Genomic DNA, 21,004 nt, shown 5'->3' with positions numbered 1-21,004 from the left:
GATGTGGTCTAGTTCCACCCCTATTTCAGATCTCAAACCACATAACACAATGCAAAGATCACCACATCGCCGCACCACCACAAACAGAAATCGTATCCCCATTGATCCACCTCGCACCACCACCACCTTCAGCAACAAAACAAACAACATCAGCAATCTCCCCAGGCTGGCCAAGTCGTTTCTCAGCCGTGGCATCATTTTTCACCCGATCAATCATAGCCTGCGGCGCCGTGGCGATCATATCCGTCTCAATACCCCCAGGCAAGACGTTATTAATTGTGATCTTCCTCTCCGCCGCATGGGCCGTCGCCAAGTTCCTAGTCATATGCTCCAAGGCTGCTTTGCTGGCTGCGTAGATGGTAGCTTGTCCGCCTAAAGCGACTCGGGCCGCGCGAGAGGAGATTTTGATTATGCTGCCTCCCGGTTTTATCACTGGTAGCGTCGCTTGGATCAGGAGAAGTGGTGCCAGGACGTTGGTGTCGAAGACTGTGTGGTACGCTTCAGAGGTAAGCTGTCCCATCGGATAGAGATTCATGAGACCGGCATTGTTCACCAGGATATCGACGCCATCGACTGAGAATGCTTGTAGAGTCTTTTCTATGACGGACTCAGCGATCGCGGTATCGAAGTTTCCAGGAGTCTGTATTGCTACGGCCTTGGAACCTGCTGCTTCGATCTCAGCTGCAGCGGATTCCGCGGCGTTGGCGTTAGAGAGATAGGTGAAGGCGACCTTCAGTAATGTCAGTCAAGATTAGTGGTACCATGGAGGCACTCTTACGCCTTGAGCACCTCTCTTTGCAAACTGAATAGCTATCTCCCTGCCGACACCTCTACTTGCGCCTGTGACTATGGCAATCTTGCCCTCAAAAGAGCTGGAGGCCATGATGAATCTAAATCGAATCCAGGTGTATTAAGACAGGTTCGCAAGCATGCCAGGACACCAGGAGCAGGCTATAAATACTGGAAATTATCTTTATTTCCGATGGATAATCCGTAACCTGCAGGAATGCTGACCTACGTGAATGCTCAAAGAGGTAATTTCGTCCGTGAGCCAGCCTTGCGTGGCCTTCCGGTCCGGCCGTTGGTGGATACGTGAGTGGATATAGAGTAGTTAACGAGCTGGCGATGGAGCGAGACACTACTGAGAGGTGTAAATGTTATTCTATTGGCGACGTAATGGCCTTCATTGGAATCTGCGTATCGTCATGAATCAAAGACCCGGAAATGCAGACTTTGCCACGACTTGACATGGTAAATCGTACTCCAGAGTCGCTGTTCCCAGAGTCTCGCCAAGCGATATGGGACTCTGCAGGTAAGGTCGTAGGTCTAATGAAACGAGCCTCGAGTATGATAGGTTTCGTCCCTTCCCACCACATTTGCCTTGCCTTCGAGCTGGGTGAATCCTGGTCCTTCGCAATGTCATCTCGCAAGCATTCTGTGGCCAGAGCGACCAGATGGTTGCCATGTGCGATGACGGACTTGAACCCGAATATCTTAGCCCCTAAGTGCGAGACGTGGATACGGTTGTAGTCTTTCGTCGAAGCAGCCCATTTGTGTGGATCGCTCGTTGCGAGACGAATTGTATGGGAGCCACCATCCCCTACGTGGTCTTCCAGTGCTCTCTGGTCTTGTTCGCCTCCATCTGGTATGTATCGTGGCTCGAACGACTTGGTCAAAAATTGTAAGACCCAAAGCTCCTGGGTCACAATGATATCCTCGCCGAACAGTACGTCAACAGAGATGCAGAACTCCACACCCCTTTTGCGGCGATAGCCTGGCCTATCGAACCCTCCAAAGTAGACTCTGTAAGAAAGCTTCGACTCTTCAGAAGCTGTTCTCAAGGCGCTGATGTCTCGAGCTAGCTTGGGCCGATGGATTTTGAATGTATTGCGTGTGTTGACAGTTCCTAGGGGTAAGATCGGACACTCACGATCGGCGAGGACGTGGATCAATAGAGGCAGAGTCTGCGCGATCAGAAACATAGGACTGATCGTCTTGTCGTCCGCTTTGGCCTTCACGGCTTGAGTGTATAGCTGCTCATCATTCTGGTCAATGTTCAGCAGACCTTGCATGTAGATGTACGGCAGCTTGAGTCTTTGAGCGTGTCCGGGCATGGCCCTCATGGTAGGTATATATCCTACAAGAGTCAGAACATGTTTTGAAGCAGCCTTGAACGCCAGTAGGCCAATCTCTGTTCCTGTCACATGGTTTGGGCTTTTTGATAGTCCGATCTGGAAGGATCTCTCCAGAGACAACTGTCGGCGGCGTCGAGCAATGGAGATGAGTATGACAGTCAGTAGAAGGCCTGCGCCAAACCAGATGGGTAGTGCCGAGGCCATTGTGAGTGCTCGCAAACACAATAACGTGTTCAGAGTGTTGTCCCGACAGTTGGAAACAACCTTTCTGCTGAGTTTTGACGCCTTGACGTCATCGATGCAGGAACATATTCTGCCTCTTCAGCAGCCACCGAGTTCATGCATTGTTCATTTCCCTTCCAAAATCAGCCTATCGGATCCCAGTAAGAAGAACAACAATTTAAGTCGAAAGTGCAACTCAATATGTATGCAGTCGACAGCCAATCACTGTTATGCAGGGAATGTTGTTACGCCAGCATTGCCTTTCCGCTATTGACTTTGTCGCCTACGAGCCACCATTGGCATACCAATGCCCAGGGAAATTGGCCTGGGTAGCAAACTCAGTACCATGAGCCAAGCTTGCAGCGCCCATAGAACGCGTTTCGGGGTTCTCCACCCGATCATAGCCAAGAAGTCCCGAGGACGATTCTATTCGCTTCGCTTTTGAACCATGGAGTCAATTTACGCAGCCCTGCAAAATGAAGTTCACTAACCCAGTCGAATACAATCTCAGCGCGAGGCTGTGCCATTGACTTTCGTACACTCGCGATTAACAACAGGGGCATCCCAGGCGCCGATGAAACACCGGACGCTATACATCTACTGAGCTCAACCTCCATCTCTCGTATAGTCGTATGAGGAGAACACCTTCTGTCACCACACATGCACTCGACAACCAGTCAGAGTCCATGAACAGCGCAACACAGGGTGAGAGCAGCCATTCGCCCGAGCCAACCGAGAACGGAGCACAAACGATACTACGTAATCGGCGAGCCGCACATAGCAAGTCTCGATCTGGTTGTCTTCGCTGTAAGAGGAGGAGAGTGAAGGTATGCAATGCAGATTAGAGCGAGGTCCTTCCTAATGCCTTGGCTAAGATCGTGGTCACTACAGTGCAATGAGGCTTGACCGAAGTGCCGTGCATGCGAGCTGCGAGGCGAGACCTGCCGGTATCCAACCGCGAAGCCATGTACAAGTTGCAGCCGCCTTGCTTGTGTCTGCTTCGATGGTAGCGTTCCTGAACCAAGCTCACCGGATCACTGGACCGAATTCGAATGCACCTTCCACTATGCTCGACATACATACGACACGCTCATCACGGAGCCGTTGCACTCGAAAGCGAAGCCCTTATTGAAACCACCCGAATGCCTTCGACATCCATTCCTCATGGATCTACTACTCGGTCTTTCAGCTGCACATCTTGCGGTTCTCAAACCCGCGGAGAGCATGAAGTACGGACTTCGTGCTGTCAACTATCAGAATCGAGCTCTGAGCGGGTTCAATATCATTCTGCAGGATCCCAATCCCGACACTGAGAGTCTATTTGCCATGTTCATCTTCTCTGCTTTCCGGGGCATTCTGGAAGTTGCCATTTCCCGCACAGCTGGAGCTCAGCAAAAGCAGTCTTTCGTCGAGACCTTATGTGCCTTGACCAGGCTGTTCAGAGGATCAAAATTCATCATGAAGAAAGCCAGAGAGGCAATGTCTGATGAGACTTGGAACTCCATTTTCCGCGACGAAGACTCCAAATTGAGGATAAGGCATCTCACTATTGATCATGACAGCTTTCCGATGCCGGAAGGGGAGCCTCTGGACGACATGCTGGCCCAGATCGACTTCTACATCCCGCCGCGTGAGGTCGGCCACGAACCAAGCAGTCATAATGCTCACCTTCCCGATGGCAGAGACCAGGCCGTCAAGTACTTGCGGCGATTGACCGCCATCCAGGTGCCTGCCAATCGTGCAGGTCAACTGCTCTCCTGGCCCGCAATGTGGACAGACGGCTTCATTGAGGACGTCTCCGAGGGTGAACCAAGATGCGAAGCTATCCTTGCTTGTTACGGTCTAACATTGAGGCATTTGAATGATCGGTGGTGGGCAAAAGACTTTGGCAAAGATCTTGTGCTTGAGGTTGCGTCCGGTTCGAGCAGTGCGATATTAGGACCATTCTATGCCCAGTTGCTACAAATGATAGAGCCTCCAAGTCGCTAGATCCTCGATACTCCACCCATGCCTTTGGTATTCGCTGTCAAGTTTGTCACGCCGGCAAGATTCTGGACACTCAACGAGGTGAGCTGGCTTGAGAGATCTTCTCAGCTGGCTGGTAGACACGCCAAAGGGAACTCAGGCTGGACCTGCCACTCGCGGATGTCAGGGACACTGCAGTTCGCGGTACGTTTTACTGTAAAGTACTCGCATTGTTGAGAGGGTTGCTGACATCGAGGAGGAATAATGTGGAGAACAAGATAGAGGTAGAAGAAGAGCCGCTCGGTCTAAGACATGTCGCTTGCCTCCAGCATGGGTAAGAGACGGCTAAAGTACGGTTGGTTTCTCGTAAGATGACATACATGGAGAAGCCAATATATGCGAGAAGGAGTGAGACAATCTTGGGATCTTGCTGACTGAGCACACAGCTGAGTTCTTCCTCACCGGCTTCGAGAAAAACCTTCACCGCCTGCAAAAAGTCAGAACAACGACGACACATGTCCCTCGCGAAGACAAGCAACTTCATCTGTACGCATGCATCGTTCATCATCAACACGATGAGAAGTCCTGATAACAATTCACCGAACTACGGCGCACGCACGAGCCCCCATCCCCGGCTCCAGAGATACTTACAGCGGCTCAGCCAATGAAGTTCCAACGACATGCCCAAGTTACCTAATTGCCCCCAAGAACGACCAGGTTCGCGATGCCGTTTCTGGTGCAAGCAACCGTGCAACCCCAGGTTTTCCACGCACGGCGAATTCAAAGCCTTGGGTAGCCGATGGGGTGCTGGACTTCACTTCACCTCACCTCGTCGTCTTAAGGGATGAACCAGCTGGTGACCGGCCGAAATCGTTGGCGTTGCAAGGTCTAGCTTGCCATTCAACCACCTTGTTTGACTGAGCTCTCAGCACGACTTCGAAGATGCAGGAGAACGACGAATATGGCGGCGCCGAGGAATGGAAGAGGCAAGATTTCTCTCTCGACGTCGAGAAGACTCACTCCGTCACCGGGACCCAAGAAATCGACTTGTCCGGCGGACACCAACTTGAACGCGGTCTCAAATCCCGGCACATCCAATTCTTTGCCCTTGGTGGTGCCATCGGGACGGGACTCTTCGTCGGCTCGGGCGCCATCTTGAACACAGTCGGTCCGGCTCCGCTGTTCATGGCGTACCTGTCCATGATGCTGGTGGTGTGGATTGTGATGAACGACTTGGCAGAGATGGTCACGTATCTGCCGTTGAAGGGAATATCGATTCCGTACTTTGTCAATCGATTCGTGGATGAGAGCTTGGCTTTTGCTGACGGGTGGAACTACTGGTAAGTCCCAGGCAGTCAATCATGATGACCATCTGACTGATGTGTTCAACCCTTAGGTATGCATACGCCATTCTCGTTGCCGCTGAAGCGACAGCTGGGGCCATAATCATCGAATACTGGACCACGAGCCACTTGTGATATTGCTCCAATCGCCATAGGATTCGAACTGACCATACGCCCCAGAGCCGAGGGCATGGACGACTCGCTCTGGAACGCGCTCGCGATCGAAATGGATCAATTTCTTGCGGCCTGACGTATCTTCGAGGAGGTTATAGCCTCGAGGCCCCGCACGAAGGGAATTGGACGTGTTGACTTGCACACCTTCGCCGGTGGTTTCGATCTTGCCGTTAGTCGAGTATGCAGCGTTGTTGAGCTGGTCGAGCTGTCGTAGGTTCAATATACACGAGCGTTGCGCAGCGTTGTGCGAGAGAGCCTACCTTCTGCTGGGTGACATCCTGAGACGATGCCAACTGCGCGGCTAAGCCAAATGCTAGAGTGGTGACGGCGCCTAGCTTCATGGTGTGTGTCTGAGATCAGAAGAGACAAAGATTTTTGGCTCCATCAGGACTGGGTATTGCTCCTTTCCTTATGTAGTCCATTCGTGCTGCAAATGCGGGAGCGACATCGATTCCAACAATTCGATTCCAATTGGCTGGGTGGCTGAATGGTGAGCGCATATTGATTACAAGGCTCCAAGTAGGTACTATCACTGCATTCGTTAAGTTAGACATAACAGTGCTCGTCTGGACCTGCGCGAGCCCCGTGATGGAATCGCGGATCTGCATCTTCTGCAGTTACAATGTATCCGAAAAGGGTACTTCGTCCGTGGTCATAGTCTAATGAGAAAGTAGGGGTAAGATAATGCCTGCTTACTGCGAGATGGAATCCGAATGAAGTGGACGTTAGAAGTATGCTCAGGACATACTGATTCCATGCAAACCGCAAGCTCGAGTTTTGACTTCGTGGGGCGTGGCTGTACGAATCCTGGCTGTGGAATCTTGCTAGCAACGCAAGACAAACAAGGAAGACTGAAACAGGTATTCGCCCACTATAGAAACAATGACATTGAGATCTTAGTGCTCACCCAGGCGCCGGTTGTGATATGCCTATACGACTGTCAATGCATCGTAGATCTGATCAACGTACTTAAACGAGACTCTTTGTGCCAACCTCTCCCTACAACTTCGATGTCTGCCTCTCTTTCTTCATTTCCTCTGCTGCTCTTTCTCGTCAATACTGGAGTGTGGATCTTCATCATACTCGTCGTCATTCTCCTACTCAACATCATCGCTGTCGCCTTCTTTGGCGAGGCAGAGTTCTGGTTCGCCTCGATCAAACTCCTGACTATACTCGGCCTGATCATTCTGGGCGTCGTTCTCTTCTTCGGTGGTGGGCCCAACCACGATCGCCTTGGCTTCCGATACTGGACGTACAAAGATGGATATGGCGCTTTCAAGGAGTATATGGTACCTGGGAATACTGGAAAATTCCTAGCGTACTGGACGGCCTTTGTCCGCGCTGGATTCGCTTTCATTACTTCACCTGAACTCATCGCTCTCGCGGCTGGTGAGACTGTTGCACCGAGACGAAACATTCCCAAAGCTGCCAGACGATTCGTGGTTCGTCTTGCGATATTCTATGGCTTGGGATCGCTCGTCATCGGCATCATCGTGCCTTCCAATGATCCAAGTCTCCTCGGCGCATCGAACGCCAGCGCCTCGCCTTTCGTCATGGCATTCAGAATGCCGGTATCGAAGGACTGAACCACGTCATCAACGCCGCAATATTGACATCAGCATGGAGTGCTGGCAATGCATTCTGCTATTCAGGATCCCGCATTCTGTACTCCTTAGCTTTGAGCAACCAAGCTCCCGCCATCTTCAAGAGTACCACCCGATTTGGAGTGCCATGGGCTGCTGTACTAGCAACATGGCTCATCGGATGTCTCGCCTTCCTGAACGTCTCCAACTCTGGAGCGACGGTTTTCACCTGGTTCAGCAACATCAGCACAATCAGCGGTTTTATCGCTTGGATTGTGGCTATGATCACTTACATTCGCTTCCGTCAAGCCATGATTTTCAATCATATGCTCGACGCTCTTCCTTTCAGGACACCACTGCAGCCATATGCTTCTTACTTTATGGTCTTCTTGATTAGCGTACTCACCTTGACCAATGGGTTTCAGGTTTTCTTTCCTTCGGAGTGGAATGTCTCTGATTTCCTCGCTGCGTATATCACTGTATGTCATTAAAACTGTTGGCTGTTCAGGGACGACGACTGACATTGATTTAGCTTCCTATTTTCCTTGCGTTATACCTCGGCCACAAGGCATATTTCGCCACAGTGCATGTCGTGAAAGACATGTCGTGGAATGGTTCGTTCCAACCTTGGAAGATGACAAAGGCATGGTTCGGTGCATGGAAATTCGCCCACGAGCTGAGTGAGATCGACGTTCTCACCGGCAAGAGAGAGATGGATGAGCTCGAAGCTCTCGATGAGCCGCCTGTACCAAAGAACTGGCTGCAGAAGGCGTGGTACTGGCTGGCATAAGACCATATGACAGCATTCGTAGATCTTTCTTCAAAAGAGACCTTCAATGAGCTGGCTCTCATCAACATCATCTATCTCATTCAGCCAACTTCCTCAATTCCTTCACTACCTCAGGAAACCTCTCCTCAAACTCCTCATCAAACTCCTCATACCTCGGCACCCCATCCTCCGCGATCCTATGCCACGCCGGTCTACTCTTCACAAAAATATGAATCCCCACCTCCGGAATCCCAAAATCACTCCTCACCACCGTGCCAGCCGCAACATGCGTCTTCTCGGGATAACACTCATACTGCAGACTCAAGCCCGCCCCGCACTTCTCGCAAAACCCTCTGGTGGCGATTTTGGAGAGGTGGACGTGCACGATGGGGCCGGAGAAGGTGAGGGTTGAGCGGGGAACGCCCATCCAGGCTATGAAGGGTGCGCCGGAGATTCGTTGGCATTGGATGCAGTAGCAGTAGTCGAGGTGTGTGGCGGGGGAGGTGCTGGTGTAGGTGCAGGAGCCGCAGGCGCAGCTGCCTGTTAGGTTCTTTTCTTGGTTGTTGGATGTTGACATGTTGATGGGTGCAGATGGTGGGAGAAGAGGGAGGCCATCAAGGTGTTTTGCGCACGTTGGAAAGGGAATTAAGTGAATGATTAGGTTCGAGCAGAGTCCTGATTGGACTGCAGGATCGAGATCACGCCATCTACGGCAGACCCAATCGGCAACATCACCCGATCGTTTCCCTCAGTGGGCTGCAGCCTCGCTGGTGGCCGTGACGACTAACAACTGGGACGATATCAATTAAAATCCTTCGTATCCAACCCATTCGTCTCCCCCCTAAACAACACCCTCGCAAGCTGATCAATCGTCTTCGCCTTCCTCCCCAACAACGTCTCCAACGTCGGATCCAAAAAGTTCATCTCTCCGTTCTCCAGCGCCTCGCCCCAAGTCGTCCAGTCGCGAAGAAAGCCCTCCTGCTCGGGAGGCAGAGAACCTCGCTGCTCGTGGTACTCGATCGCCTGCTTCGCGCCGACTTTGCGGAAGGTGATGGGAGGGCGATTGGTGTAGTTCGTGTATTTATTGACGATGTCCTCGACGGTGAGGAGTTCGGGGCCTGTGAGGGCGATGGATTTGTTGATGTAGTTTCTCTGGGGCACACAGTCAGCGACTCTCCCATCCACGCTTATCATCAAGATCATCACCTACCCAACCCGCAACAACAAAAGCAGTCCCCTCCCCCAACTCCCTCCTATCCGCCCAACTAACCCTCCCATCCCCCGCAACCACCACCTCATTAACCCCCTCATCCCCAACCCTCACAAACCCCGCGAAATTATTCCACAAATGCGCATACGTCGCCTCCCTAACCACCGTCCACGTCAACCCACTAGCCTTCAAATACGCCACGGTGCTAATATGCGCCTGCATAACGCTTGCATGGCTTTCCTCGCCGTCCAGACCGCCGAAGAGCAGGGACGTATAGATAATATGTTTCACACCCGCTTGCTTCGCGGCGTCGATACACGCTTTATGGTACTTGTATCTCTCGAATCCAGTGGAAGGATAGGAGGTTAAGTACAATACTTCCGCGCCCCGGTAGGATTCCAGCAGCGTCTCCGGCTTGGTCATATCGCCGTAGCGGATTTCGATCCCGGCGCTGCGGGCGAGGGCGTGGGAGGGGGAGGAGGGATTGGCGGAGGAGATTATGATTTCTGAGGGTGGGAGGAGGTTTTTCGAGAGGAGAGTGGTGAGTAGGGGGGCGCCGAGGCCGCCGGTTGTGCCGGTTAGGATTATCATGTTCGATGGTAGGGATGAACAGAGGTTCTGGGCGAGTTTCTTGAAGGAGAATGGTAATGGGACGCTTTGGAAGGCTTCGACGAGGCTGTGGAAGAGAGTTGTGACGCAGGCTGACGAGATACACTCAGCTTTGTGCAAGGATATTGGCGACCATTTATAGCTGAATGGGCTCGCATATACGGCGCTTTAGCAGCCTTGCTTAGTGGTCGACAGTCGTGCTCAAAAGCTTCATTTGCCGAAAGAGGCAATTCTGGTCAGTTGACGACAAATCATGAGCTAGCTGCTGAAGAAACCCGTAGAAGGCGAGGCTGGTTAGAGCTCTTGCGTCTCTGCGTTGTTTGGGTAATCCCCATCTCGTCAAATATGGTTGCCATTAGTCACTTCCGTCATACAACACATCGTTCTATTAACCCGCCATTCCTCGACCACCCCCTCCCCAACTAAAACCTCCTCCCCGGCAGCCCCTCCGTCCTCCAATCCCTCTGCAAACTCGGCTCCGCCCTCCACTCCACCTGCTCCGCCCTCCTCAAATTCCTCAGCGCCTGCCTCTGCGCCTCCGTCGCCCTCTGAACCTCCGGATCCGGCGGCTGCACATCGCTCGTCGGCCGATCAATCACTTTAACCTCATGCAAACGCCCTTCGTCGTCGCGATAACTCATCCTCGTGGCGGTCGTCTCGCTAGGCGGGGCGTGCTTGATCTCCACGCCGTCGGTGGTGGAGGAGTGGCCCATTTTCTCTGTCGGGGCGGAGGGGTCTGTCTCGTGGACTTCGGTCGCGGAGGCGGAGAAGGAGGCGCGCGGGTCGCGCATGTGGAGGATTTCGTCTTCGGAGACGGGGTTCTCGGGGTCGATGACTTCAGGCTTGATGGGCGCTTTGCTCTCCGCTGAGCTCGTGCTGAGCGGGTTTCCTGTCATCGTCGCCCAGAGGCGTTGCATCAGGCCTGCCATGGCGGGCATGCAGGTGCAGATAACGGAGAAGTTGCATTCGACCGAGCTCCAGATTGCCGTGGAGGTGTAGTCCCAGGTCGGGTTCGAGGAGAGGCCGACTTTGACTAGATACTGAAGCCGTATGATCGAGCAGACTGTGACGAGGAGGCCGACCATGAAGATCAGGCAGACGCCCATCTTGCGGCGCCAGGAGATGTTCAGCTTCAGGAAGTTGTGGAGTGGCAGGACGAAGACGAAAACGTCGTAGGCGATGTTGATGGCTCCCAAAGCGTAGATCTGGCCGGCTCGGTTGATGCAGTGTCCGTGGTGGAGGCCGTCCCAGTCGGTCCAGGCGTAGCTGACTGGAGAGCATTGGAAGATTAGGCTGATTACGAAGGCAAACATTGTCGTGATCAAGATCCAGATGAAGGCCCAGCAAGCTCGACGAAACCACATAGAGACTGCTTCTTCGGTCCAGATACGCAAATACAGTTGCAGAATGGAGACCTTGGTCGTCATGACGATTAGGGTGTAGATGATTTCGAAGACGTAGAATTGCTTTACGTCACAATCAGCCAACTTCGCCCACTTGATCCATCGAATGACATACCTTCAACATCTCCGTGATATCCTCAGCAGGCAGCGTATAATTGTCCCTCCCCAGCCCTTTATGCGTCATCGTCTGCACCAGGACATTGAGCACCAGCAGCAATGCCGTGCAAACGAGAATCGTCCAATCATCCGTTCCATATCCACTCCCCTTCAGCCTCTGAGGTCTCGCAATGGCTCTCGCAGCGACGAAGACAATCGCCAACCCAAACAAGACCCATGTGACTCGTCTAGTAACACCAGCTTGATCGCGAGACGCAGCACCACAGGTATCTTTCGAGAATTTCTCGGCGACTGTGCATAGCATCAGCATCAATTCGACCCAGCGCAGTCGGGGACGTGACCTACGAAGCTGGTCTGGTATAGTACAATTCGAATACAAACAAGCCTGCACATCGCTCGTGAGGTTCGTATTCGGACAGATACACTGCACACTCGACATTGAGCACTCGTACTGGGGAAGGATTTGGGCGAAGCAGAGTTGCTACAGACATTCTTCGTCAGCAAGGCGACCCCGGCACAGGCACCGAGAGATGGAGATTTGGCTCACTCACCGCACACCGGGGGATTGGAAGATCCGTCGAGTTGTCTAGGGCGGATTGGCTGGTGTTGGTCAGAGTTGTTTGGGCTGTCGCGAGTCCGCAGACGAGAGCGATGGAGGCGAGGAGGTGCATGGTGAGGTTTCGTGCTGTGGCACCGATTCTTTCTTTCAAGTTGTAAAGTCGCAGGAGCGAGCAGACCAGATCTCCTCTTTCATACCAACCCTCAAACACCCAGCACCCATCACGTCACGGCTGCGCACCACCATCGCGTCGATGCTCAGGTGGTGCGGCAGTGGGAGCGACTCTCTGCCCACGTTGGGTGATATGGGAATCCTTGTATAGACACCCAGGCGTTCGGACGAATATGGTTGTTCGTGCTATCTTGACTCGTGAAGCGAGTATCACATCCGTGCGTGCTGCACAGACTGCATGCCGTGACTCGGTTTTGGCTTGCAAATGGGTGCTGGGAACCGATCGACACACTTGCTCGATTCGAGACTTTGCTCAGAAATCTCGATTCTCGAATCAGGATACACACGTCGATACAAGCGTTGTTGTTCGTAAAGCTCGTAATTCTTTTCACAGACTGCGATTTTGTTTCGTACTTCGAACGCCCTCGATGTGATTGTTATGCGGACTGCACTAATTCGGATATTGTCTGGCGGGGTGTAGTCCTTGCAGCGTACCTGTGTAGGGACCTGAAGGAACAAGACGCAAGCTGCAGCCAGACTGTTTGACAGAGGAGTTCGGTAAGTCATAGCGAAGGATATAGACTGGGGACGGCCTAGCCAGCTGCGTGGAGATAGCGTGGGATAGGAAGTGATGATGAAATGGCGCGCTGCCATGAGTCGAGCAACAACCTTGGAAGTCTTCGTTAGACAGTCCAAGCTTCCGCTCTTGGTTGACCTCACTGTTTGAGAAGGCATTTAGGTCGAAGGAAAACGAGTATGAAGTAATCGACCCTTCACGGGGAAGCTTCTCATTACTATACACTATGCACCCTTACCAGCGAACCGCATACAAAAACGCCCAGCGAGTGCTCCTTGCTCCAACGCTGTACTCTACACGTTCGCCCTCCCGAATGCAAGAAGAGGTGCGCACACCTCACACATTGAACCATCCGTATCATTGAATCCCTCAAACGCCATCGCTGTAAAAGTCTCGAACGCTCACACGCGCACTATGCAAACATTAGTCAAAGTCCATCAAAGAAACAATGGTCAGCGCGGCGTGATGTTCATGGCACTGGGCGGCTTTGGCGGCAGCTTCTTGTTCTTGTCGACGTCGAGATCCAGTTCGGCTTCTGTTAGTTCGTTGCCTCGTGGCCTGTCGTTGTCTGGAGAAAGCTGTTGCATCTCGACGCCATTGGCGTTGTCAGTCGCACCATCTCCGCTCTTCTGCACCGAAAACCTCTTCTTCATTCCCTCCACTCGACTGTTCGATCGTGCATTTTCCAGTCTCGCCTCTTCTTTGCGTTCCTTTCGCGGCATGGTATGGCCCAGACGAACATCACCTGGAGCGTAGGCGTGCTTGAAAGACATGTATGAAGGCGGGCGTGGACGACCAAGTACTGCAGACCAGTTCCAAGCAAATGAATGCTGTGAGAATGGTCGATGGCGGTCTTTCGGTAGGAATTTGTGCGAGTTGAGATATTCTCTGGTTGTTTCGCCTCTTGCGATGAGGAAGAGATGGTAGACGAAGAGCGACCCCGGATACGGAAGGGCAAGAACAGAGTAGATGAACATGGCGAAGGCCATCCGCTCTTGCGTGCGACCAGACAAAGCACTGCCAAAGGAGATGTCGTGCTGGTTCGCGTATACTCCGATGTGCGTCAAGCTGAAAGCGATGAGCGCCATCGCGAGTAGAGATGCGAAGCCGACGTAGGCAAAGAAGTAGCGGTAGTTGCGACGGCCGACACAATTGTTCAACCAGACACAGTGATGATCCTGGGTCTCGATGCATGCATCGCACACTCGGCAGTGATGGGCTCGTGGTGGTCGCCAGATGCTGCAAGATTTGCAGTACTTAGTAGGCACTTCCATTTCAGTCGTTCCACCCTGGCCGGCGCCGTTTTCTGCATTGGATTGCGCAGATCCCTGCTTCCGTGGAGAGGGAAATGTCTTGACCATGACCCATTCGGTGGTCGCCGGTCCAACTGTGAGAGGATCTCGGTCTTCGTCTGGATTCGGTGGGTGCGGGTGAAGGTTCCTCGGCAGGATGCTTGGGTCTGAGAATGCGGCGTGAAGGAAGGCCGAGACTGTAACGTAGAATATGTAGGCAAAAACGATTGGTATTGCCGGTGAGACGTGATGCCACAGCCAGGGTGCGCTGAAGCCGAAGAAGAGCGCAGCTGGCAGGACGGTCAGAATAAAGGTTGCGACATTGAGTGGCTTCGCTTTGGTGTTGAGGCATCGTCCCGAGAGGAAGAAGAGCATGTTACCAGCGAAGTATTCGTAGTTCTTGCCTTTCGATGGGCCATCGTTGTGAGGAGTAGAGTTAGAGCCGGGCTTCTTCTCCTGAGCGGGGACGACAGGCGTTGATGGATTGGAGTAGAGTTTCTCATGCGCTCCAGAAGGCTTTCGATCATGGATGTCGCGTTTGCTTGAATGTCTCGAGCCAATGCCAAGAGATGCTCTGAATGAGCGAGGCGATTTTGGCGGTGGTGTACCATTTATTGGACCCAGCTTGCTCTGGTCAGGTTGCTGTAACCGTGTATTCAACGGCGTGACGCTGTTCTTGCTGATGACGCTTTCTGGCCCAGGCACAGCACTTCCATCCCCAGCTGAGCTCGTCCCTATCGACATGCCTCTGCTCGTTGGCGGAGGTCCTGCTTGCGCACTCTTCCCTGTCTGTGGTCTATCTCGTGCTGTATTGACCGAAGCATTGCTGTATCGATGGCTGCGACTGTCTGTCTCTTGCTCTTCATCCAAACTCTCTTGCGGTGGAAGCACTGTACTTTGCTGACCTCTGCTCGATGGCGGTAACACCGTCTGTCCTCTCTGTGCCTGTAGTTTTTGTGGGCTCATGGGCCGGAAGAAGCCTTGCGCTGTCAGACTTGGGACGTGGGTAGGATTGATAGCGGAGTTCGGCCTGCTCCCATCACCCTCTCTCCGCGCAAACGGGGCAAAACCTCTGCGCGAAGGCGGAGATGCGTACGATGCGCGACTAGACGCTCGTGGGTAGGAATTCTCGTTGGTTGCGTTGCTCTGAGGTCTCGACGGAGGCAATCCCGGCTCTCCAACTGGGCCAGTGCTGGATGCGATGTTGCTGTATCGGTTGGAAGCGTTGTCGAATTCGGAAGTCGCGTTGGACGAGGAGGTCGTCGGACGGCCATCGCGGGTTGCTGGGTATGGGTCGTGGCCCAGGAAGGTGGGAAAGGCGGACGAGCGCTCGTTCGGGTCGGAGAAGTTGGCCATTGCTATCGACTGCCAGCGCGGCGCAACGGACTGGAGGTGGTGGATGTCGCCCAGGCCAGTCGCCGATTCATAGTCTGGCGAGGAGTCCGGGAGGCGACGTCCTGTATTTGATTGATTGAGGATTTGATTAGCGGTGTCGTTGGGAGGCAGCCAGCAAAAGTCACTTAGAGTGTTTCTGCCCGCTGCCCAACGGTGATCGTCGCTTGATTGAAGTGCACGCGAAAGGGGCGTGCGGCGATCGATGCGTCGCCGGCTCCTCCCGCTGCCGACCTCAAGCTTCAATGTTTCTTGACATCACCCGCACTGAACACCACGACCACCAACCCCAACACCACCCACCATGTCCATGATCGCACGAAGAACCGCCCTCCAGGCCACCCGCCTCTCCTCCCGCCCTGTCTTCCGCCGAAGCTACGCCCAGGCCGGTGCTGGCCCGATCGCAGAGACCCCCGATGTGGTCAGTGTGGAAGAGGAGAAAGTCAGGATGGGATAGATACTCATACGTCTACAGGCCAAGAAGGATGTCCTCCAAAAGGGTGCTCGCCGTGATCCTGAGCTTTACGTGCGTCAAACACCTTTTTCATTCTGTACAATGGCAGCAGCTGATCGATCTGGACACAGATCCTCCTCACCATCATGACCGGTGCCTTCGCCCTCGCCGGCTGGCATTTCAGCCGCAACCCTACCTCCTCATCGTCCGAGAACCCCGTCGCGAAAGCCAAGGACAGCGAACCTTGGAAGACCGGCTCAGATGCACGCTACCAATACCACCCCGGAGGTGACCCCAGCCGAGGCCGCAAGGACGCGCCTTCAGCTTTGAACGAGGTCATTATTCCAAACGTCAACCTGCCAAAGGTATGTACAAAAAGGCTGGTGGATATGAGGAGGACTACAGGGCTGATTGGACACTAGGAGCTTCACGAGAAGTACAACAAGTGGGGAAAGGAGGGCTACTAGATGGAATTGAATACGGAGGCATCACGCGGCGGCAGCATCCGGGAACAATCTGCTATCGAACTCGGGATTGTGCAATAGAAAGTGCCCTGAAGGGTTCAGGTATACAATAATCTCTTTTGTTCCACGTGACTAATCCTCATCACTCCACCGGTGGCGTGAGCGTCTAGTGCAATACCATGCTCTCGGAGGCCATGTTAGGACAACGGTCTGACACGCTGTCTTTGCGACTTTTGCAGTAGTAACTAAGTGCTAGCCCTGTTCAAGTGGTCCGCAATCGATACTGCAAGTCCCAGCGCGCCTCGTACTCGCCCAACTCTCCCACCAATCTCTTCTCCTGCGTCTCCGAAAGACTCCACCATTTGGCTTTCTTGGCATCCTCGACTTTCAGCATGAGCTCATTGATGCGCTGTCGAACACTCAACGGCAATTGCTGCCACGATATGCCGTGCATTCGCTTGCCCAGCTTCATAGACTGCAGCCTGCAAAGAAATGGGTGGACCATGTCCAGCAGAGTCGCTGCGGCGTAAAACGGACTGGCAGTGCGGACCTGCGCAGCCATAGCTCTTGGCGACGATGGCTCAGTCTCGGAGTCCACGGCAGCTTTAGGTGCATGAGGTTTGGGGAGATCTCCTTCTTGCAAGTCGAGTTCTGCGGCTTGAGCGTGGAAGTTGAAGAGGTGCTCGTAGCCTGCTTCGCACACGTCGGCAATCCAGGTCGCGTCGGCTTCGCGGGTACAGAAAAAGCTCGTCGCTAGCAGCTCTTCGAATTTGGCGTACCATTTCTCACTGAAGATGGCGGGCGACATGGGCTGATTTTGTTGTTTAGTGTGTTTTCACAGCGACAGGAAGAGGATCACTCACCGGACCATATTGCGGCGTCGCGCCACCCTTTACTTCCTCGGGCGTGCCGGCAAGTGGGTGTTTTTGACTGGTTAAGCAGGCTTGTGAAGTTGAAGCTGACTTAAACAGCAAACGCAGGCGATTTGGGGTCTATTCACTTGAAATTACTACCTCGCCGGACTTTAGCCGCCACGCGTGAAGACACGGACTGGTCGCGGCTGTTTGCTTCACTATACTACCTGGGCATCGACACACCCAAATCAACCGCCTCAGTTCTCTGCTTCCAACGACCCCCGCAAAGCACCCCGAATGAAATCACCATCGACCCTCCACCACCCCGCCTCTTGCGCCTCCTCCACCTTGGACAGGAGATCATTTATACGCTACCTGTCAATCAATGGAATGGTCTGCCATGCCAATCCGCTCGGCCTACTGCCCATCCTTCCACAGCTTCAGCCTCTCCAAAAGTCCCGCCAACATACACATCAGCGCCTTGGCACTCACGAAGGGGTTCGCCTCGGGTCTCTCGACGCCGCCTGTCTTGTAGCGGTGGAGTTAGAAGGTGCGGAGTTTAGAAAGCCAGTGATTTCTGAAGATGGTGGTAGGTATGAGCTGCATGTGTGGATTAGCTTTCTTTGTGTTTCCAGTTGAGTATGGTCGGGATACGTTGTTGGACCGTACTGTGGCGATGCGAAGACGTCCTTGCTGTTCGACATGGTTGTGTGTCTTGCTACTCGTAAGCTGAGATCAAGAGTTGCCACGTTGCGTGTGGACTATGAAGAGGCGTACTGTACGTTCTCATGAAAATTCAAGCGCCTGCACTGGTCTCTACCCACTGCAAGAGCATGGGAAGAGGTTGTGGGCATTTGTGCTAGTTCATTTCATTCACTTAGCAATCTCGAGCTGACCGACATCTTAGCGCCAATCCATCTCGAAGTATGACCATCTCATGGATGGTCTCGTCACAGTGCCTGTAACACTCCCAATCTATGGCACATAGACGCCCCGATCCTTCTCATCCCTGATGATCATCTCCAACATCTGCTCACGCTACGAGTCATAGAGAGACCACCGACCCTCCGCCTCCGCCTTCGCAACCCACTGGAATAGCTCATTCATCCTCTGTCGCCAGACAAGCGGCAGCGCCTGCCACGGGACTCCTCGCATCGGCTCCCCATTCTTGACCTTCCGGATCCAGTACAGCTGGACGTCCGCCACATACTGCAACCTCTTGGCTGCCTCGAAGGGGTTCCACTTGGCTACCACGGCAGCCCGCAGAGCGTGATCTGGATCCTTGAGGTTGACTAAGGGCGGCGTCTCCACTGGGAAGTCGGCTCTGGAGAGGGAGAGCTCTCCGGCTTGTGCGTAGAAACTGATGACGTGCAGCATTTGGGCGTGGGTGATCTGACACTTCCACAGGATGAGAGGGCCCTTCGCTCTGGCTTCGGCGTGCTTTTCGCTATAGCGATGGAGGTCGCGAAATTTCGACAGCCACTTGTCGCGAAAGATGGCGGGCGACATGATCTGTTCGCCCCCGTTAGCATCACTTTGCGACTCGACTGATCTTGTACGTACTGGGCCGTATTGCGGCTTCGCTGCAGCCCGCTCCTGATCGGTCTTCGCCATGGCGGGTTGTGTGGTTTGTTGGCGTGCGACTTCCAAGCGGAAGTGAAGTGAAGCGAGAAAGGCAGGAGCCACGCGTGACTCAAGCGACTTCACGTCGTGCGTGTCTATGGGAATACAGCTCATTCACTCGCTTGCACCGAAATTCAGCCGTTGCCTAGCTATACGGAAAGAACAAGGCGATTTGGGAACTTCATCTCTTTCCACCGTACTACTTCGAGCTGGACCACCAACTACCTGTACCTGCTCAATGTCAATGACATCGGCATCCTGATGAGTCCAGCAAGCATTCCATGCACCAACACCGCCACGACCAATCCCAGCATCATCGCTCCTTCCACCCCGCCGTCAACAAGTGCCGAGTATGCTTGCTAACCGGCCCCCGCCCTCTTCCTCCATCATCTTCCGGACATCAAGTACCTCGTTAACATACTGCCTGGACGACAACGGAAGATCCCGACACCGAACCCCCCGAATGACCCTCCCCTGCTTCATCGCCTGCAGTTCCTCGAGGTACAAGTCCATCATCAGCGCCATCGTCGATGCCGCCGCGAAGTGATTGAGCTTGGCCATCATCGCTTCGTTCTGAATGTGCGGTCGTCCGCTGTCGTCCTTTTGCACGGGCGGCTCGGTGGGGAAGTCGCTCCGTTGTAGGGAAAGGCCGCGGGCTTGTTCGAAGAAGCACTGGAGGTGGGCGAATTGTTTGATTGCTATCATGCATAGTTTGAAAGCGGTGTCGGTGTCGGTCGAAGAGGACATGTTGTCGGCAATGCAGTAGGTGAGCATGCGGAATTTGGACAGCCACTTGTCGCGGAATGTGGTCGGTGTCATGGGCTGCGAAGGTTGGTTAGTAGGTGCTGAACTTGTGCAGAGAATTTTCAACACACCGGACCGTACACCGGCTTGGAGACCGCTTCGCCCTTGGGTCCCTCCATGCCAGCAAGCGAAGTTGTTCTTGGGTGGATGGAGACGGAGATGAGAACTGCAGGGTCTCGAAAAGCTTTGGGTGGTGCGCCAAGCCTCACATGCAAACGGCGACGGCTAGCGCGTTTGTTTCAGCGCTTGTCTAATTTGCGACATATGTTACAGTGGTAATTGTACTAGAATGCTTGAAAACTCGCTCATTTGGTATTTTTTACTTCTATTACTTATCTCAAACTGTTCTAAGACTCTGCGCTCCCGACCTTGCATCCAGGAGCTAAGTTCTGCGAGAAAACGTCGCAACTGATCTTTGCTCCCAACAGGATCGACTTCAATCCGGCCTTTGTCGTATGAGGTGATTTACCAAGTCTTCTCGCCCTGCTTCCGAACCCTCTCCCTTACCTCCTCCGTAATCGGCCACTGACCTGATTTCACCTTCTTCGCCCGCATCTCCAGAAGATCCTTCACGCGTCTCCGAACACGAAGAGGAATATCCCGCCATGGGAAACCGCAGGCAACCCGTCCCAGCTTCATCTGGTGCAAGATAGTAATCAATCCAGAATGTGACCTGCGCCGCGACTGTGAAAGGATTGCTAACCTCAAAAGCAGGTCCGACCCTCTCGCCATACTGCTTTTGGAATGTAAGGCCAAACTTGCTTGGGGTGGCTGACTCAAAGTCGGTGTTTTGTAGCTGCAGGGCTTGGGCTTCGATGTCGAAGTGCTCGAGGTGCGTAACTTGGTTTGGGAGGTGCGAGGCGGCTTCGAGGGGAATGAAGGTATTGGTTGTGATGTTGGGGTGTGGGCCTTCGCGGTATAGGGTGCCGAATTTTAAGAGCCATTTGTCTTGGAAGATGGCGGGTGACATGGGCTGGGTGTCAGAAGTTTGTATAGAGAGCCTGGCGGTCGCGGACGAGACGTACAGGACCAAAGACCGGTTCTGCAACACAGCGGGTCGTCATACTTGGGGTTGTGGTTGTGGCTGTGCGGTGTTCAGACGCAAATACTAGAGAAGCGAAAGATTGACTTTTTGGGGTCGCACGCCAAGCCTCACATGCAAACGATGCAAGCTAGTGGGCTTGTCTTGGCGTACACTGTTCTGGGTACCTGATACCAGCAGCTGTCAGAAAATGCATGGTTTGGGCTGCTGTCACGACTGAAATTTTTGAAGTACTTCGCTAA

General features: G+C 53.4%; 11 protein-coding genes across 11 annotated transcripts; 3 read left to right on the top strand and 8 right to left on the bottom strand.

Annotated features, from left to right (window-relative positions):
- Positions 1 to 58: 58 nt before the first annotated feature.
- Positions 59 to 883, bottom strand: M409DRAFT_70581 (uncharacterized protein; the record flags this gene model as incomplete). The annotated part of the gene is made up of 2 exons (XM_033818802.1): positions 59 to 597; positions 790 to 883. 2 exons carry the CDS (start codon positions 881 to 883, stop codon positions 59 to 61), a joined length of 633 nt encoding a protein of 210 aa, XP_033661118.1.
- Positions 884 to 1,157: 274 nt separating this feature from the next.
- Positions 1,158 to 2,123, bottom strand: M409DRAFT_29318 (uncharacterized protein; the record flags this gene model as incomplete). The annotated part of the gene is made up of 1 exon (XM_033809409.1): positions 1,158 to 2,123. The coding sequence occupies one exon, from the start codon at positions 2,121 to 2,123 to the stop codon at positions 1,158 to 1,160; it is 966 nt and encodes a 321-aa protein (XP_033661117.1).
- A 1,398-nt stretch (positions 2,124 to 3,521) lies between these two features.
- M409DRAFT_29317 (uncharacterized protein) lies at positions 3,522 to 4,346 on the top strand (the record flags this gene model as incomplete). Its single annotated transcript, XM_033809408.1, has 1 exon — positions 3,522 to 4,346. The coding sequence occupies one exon, from the start codon at positions 3,522 to 3,524 to the stop codon at positions 4,344 to 4,346; it is 825 nt and encodes a 274-aa protein (XP_033661116.1).
- A 656-nt stretch (positions 4,347 to 5,002) lies between these two features.
- Positions 5,003 to 8,212, top strand: M409DRAFT_70580 (uncharacterized protein; the record flags this gene model as incomplete). Its single annotated transcript, XM_033818801.1, has 7 exons — positions 5,003 to 5,039; positions 5,362 to 5,662; positions 5,719 to 5,796; positions 6,514 to 6,515; positions 6,905 to 7,351; positions 7,420 to 7,901; positions 7,955 to 8,212. 7 exons carry the CDS (start codon positions 5,003 to 5,005, stop codon positions 8,210 to 8,212), a joined length of 1,605 nt encoding a protein of 534 aa, XP_033661115.1.
- Positions 8,213 to 8,288: 76 nt separating this feature from the next.
- M409DRAFT_70579 (uncharacterized protein) lies at positions 8,289 to 8,768 on the bottom strand (the record flags this gene model as incomplete). The annotated part of the gene is made up of 1 exon (XM_033818800.1): positions 8,289 to 8,768. The coding sequence occupies one exon, from the start codon at positions 8,766 to 8,768 to the stop codon at positions 8,289 to 8,291; it is 480 nt and encodes a 159-aa protein (XP_033661114.1).
- Positions 8,769 to 8,992: 224 nt separating this feature from the next.
- On the bottom strand, positions 8,993 to 9,992 carry M409DRAFT_60142 (uncharacterized protein; the record flags this gene model as incomplete). The annotated part of the gene is made up of 2 exons (XM_033814376.1): positions 8,993 to 9,343; positions 9,402 to 9,992. 2 exons carry the CDS (start codon positions 9,990 to 9,992, stop codon positions 8,993 to 8,995), a joined length of 942 nt encoding a protein of 313 aa, XP_033661113.1.
- A 440-nt stretch (positions 9,993 to 10,432) lies between these two features.
- On the bottom strand, positions 10,433 to 12,201 carry M409DRAFT_29311 (uncharacterized protein; the record flags this gene model as incomplete). The annotated part of the gene is made up of 4 exons (XM_033809407.1): positions 10,433 to 11,476; positions 11,529 to 11,821; positions 11,876 to 12,011; positions 12,082 to 12,201. The coding sequence occupies 4 exons, from the start codon at positions 12,199 to 12,201 to the stop codon at positions 10,433 to 10,435; spliced, it is 1,593 nt and encodes a 530-aa protein (XP_033661112.1).
- A 1,088-nt stretch (positions 12,202 to 13,289) lies between these two features.
- Positions 13,290 to 15,485, bottom strand: M409DRAFT_29310 (uncharacterized protein; the record flags this gene model as incomplete). Its single annotated transcript, XM_033809406.1, has 1 exon — positions 13,290 to 15,485. One exon carries the CDS (start codon positions 15,483 to 15,485, stop codon positions 13,290 to 13,292), a length of 2,196 nt encoding a protein of 731 aa, XP_033661111.1.
- A 340-nt stretch (positions 15,486 to 15,825) lies between these two features.
- On the top strand, positions 15,826 to 16,442 carry M409DRAFT_70575 (uncharacterized protein; the record flags this gene model as incomplete). The annotated part of the gene is made up of 4 exons (XM_033818799.1): positions 15,826 to 15,924; positions 15,997 to 16,047; positions 16,107 to 16,340; positions 16,398 to 16,442. 4 exons carry the CDS (start codon positions 15,826 to 15,828, stop codon positions 16,440 to 16,442), a joined length of 429 nt encoding a protein of 142 aa, XP_033661110.1.
- A 259-nt stretch (positions 16,443 to 16,701) lies between these two features.
- On the bottom strand, positions 16,702 to 17,997 carry M409DRAFT_60138 (uncharacterized protein; the record flags this gene model as incomplete). The annotated part of the gene is made up of 4 exons (XM_033814375.1): positions 16,702 to 17,250; positions 17,303 to 17,397; positions 17,537 to 17,640; positions 17,786 to 17,997. 4 exons carry the CDS (start codon positions 17,995 to 17,997, stop codon positions 16,702 to 16,704), a joined length of 960 nt encoding a protein of 319 aa, XP_033661109.1.
- A 334-nt stretch (positions 17,998 to 18,331) lies between these two features.
- M409DRAFT_60137 (uncharacterized protein) lies at positions 18,332 to 20,958 on the bottom strand (the record flags this gene model as incomplete). Its single annotated transcript, XM_033814374.1, has 8 exons — positions 18,332 to 18,805; positions 18,857 to 19,011; positions 19,117 to 19,238; positions 19,338 to 19,738; positions 19,792 to 19,945; positions 20,251 to 20,693; positions 20,746 to 20,804; positions 20,916 to 20,958. 8 exons carry the CDS (start codon positions 20,956 to 20,958, stop codon positions 18,332 to 18,334), a joined length of 1,851 nt encoding a protein of 616 aa, XP_033661108.1.
- Between the last annotated feature and the right edge of the window lie 46 nt (positions 20,959 to 21,004).

The sequence above is a fragment of the Zasmidium cellare genome, assembly GCF_010093935.1.
Source record: "Zasmidium cellare ATCC 36951 unplaced genomic scaffold M409scaffold_50, whole genome shotgun sequence".
In the NCBI taxonomy this organism is placed as follows: Eukaryota; Fungi; Ascomycota; class Dothideomycetes; order Mycosphaerellales; family Mycosphaerellaceae; genus Zasmidium; species Zasmidium cellare.
Note: the sequence above shows the minus strand (reverse complement) of the source record. Positions and strands in the feature narration are given on the sequence as shown.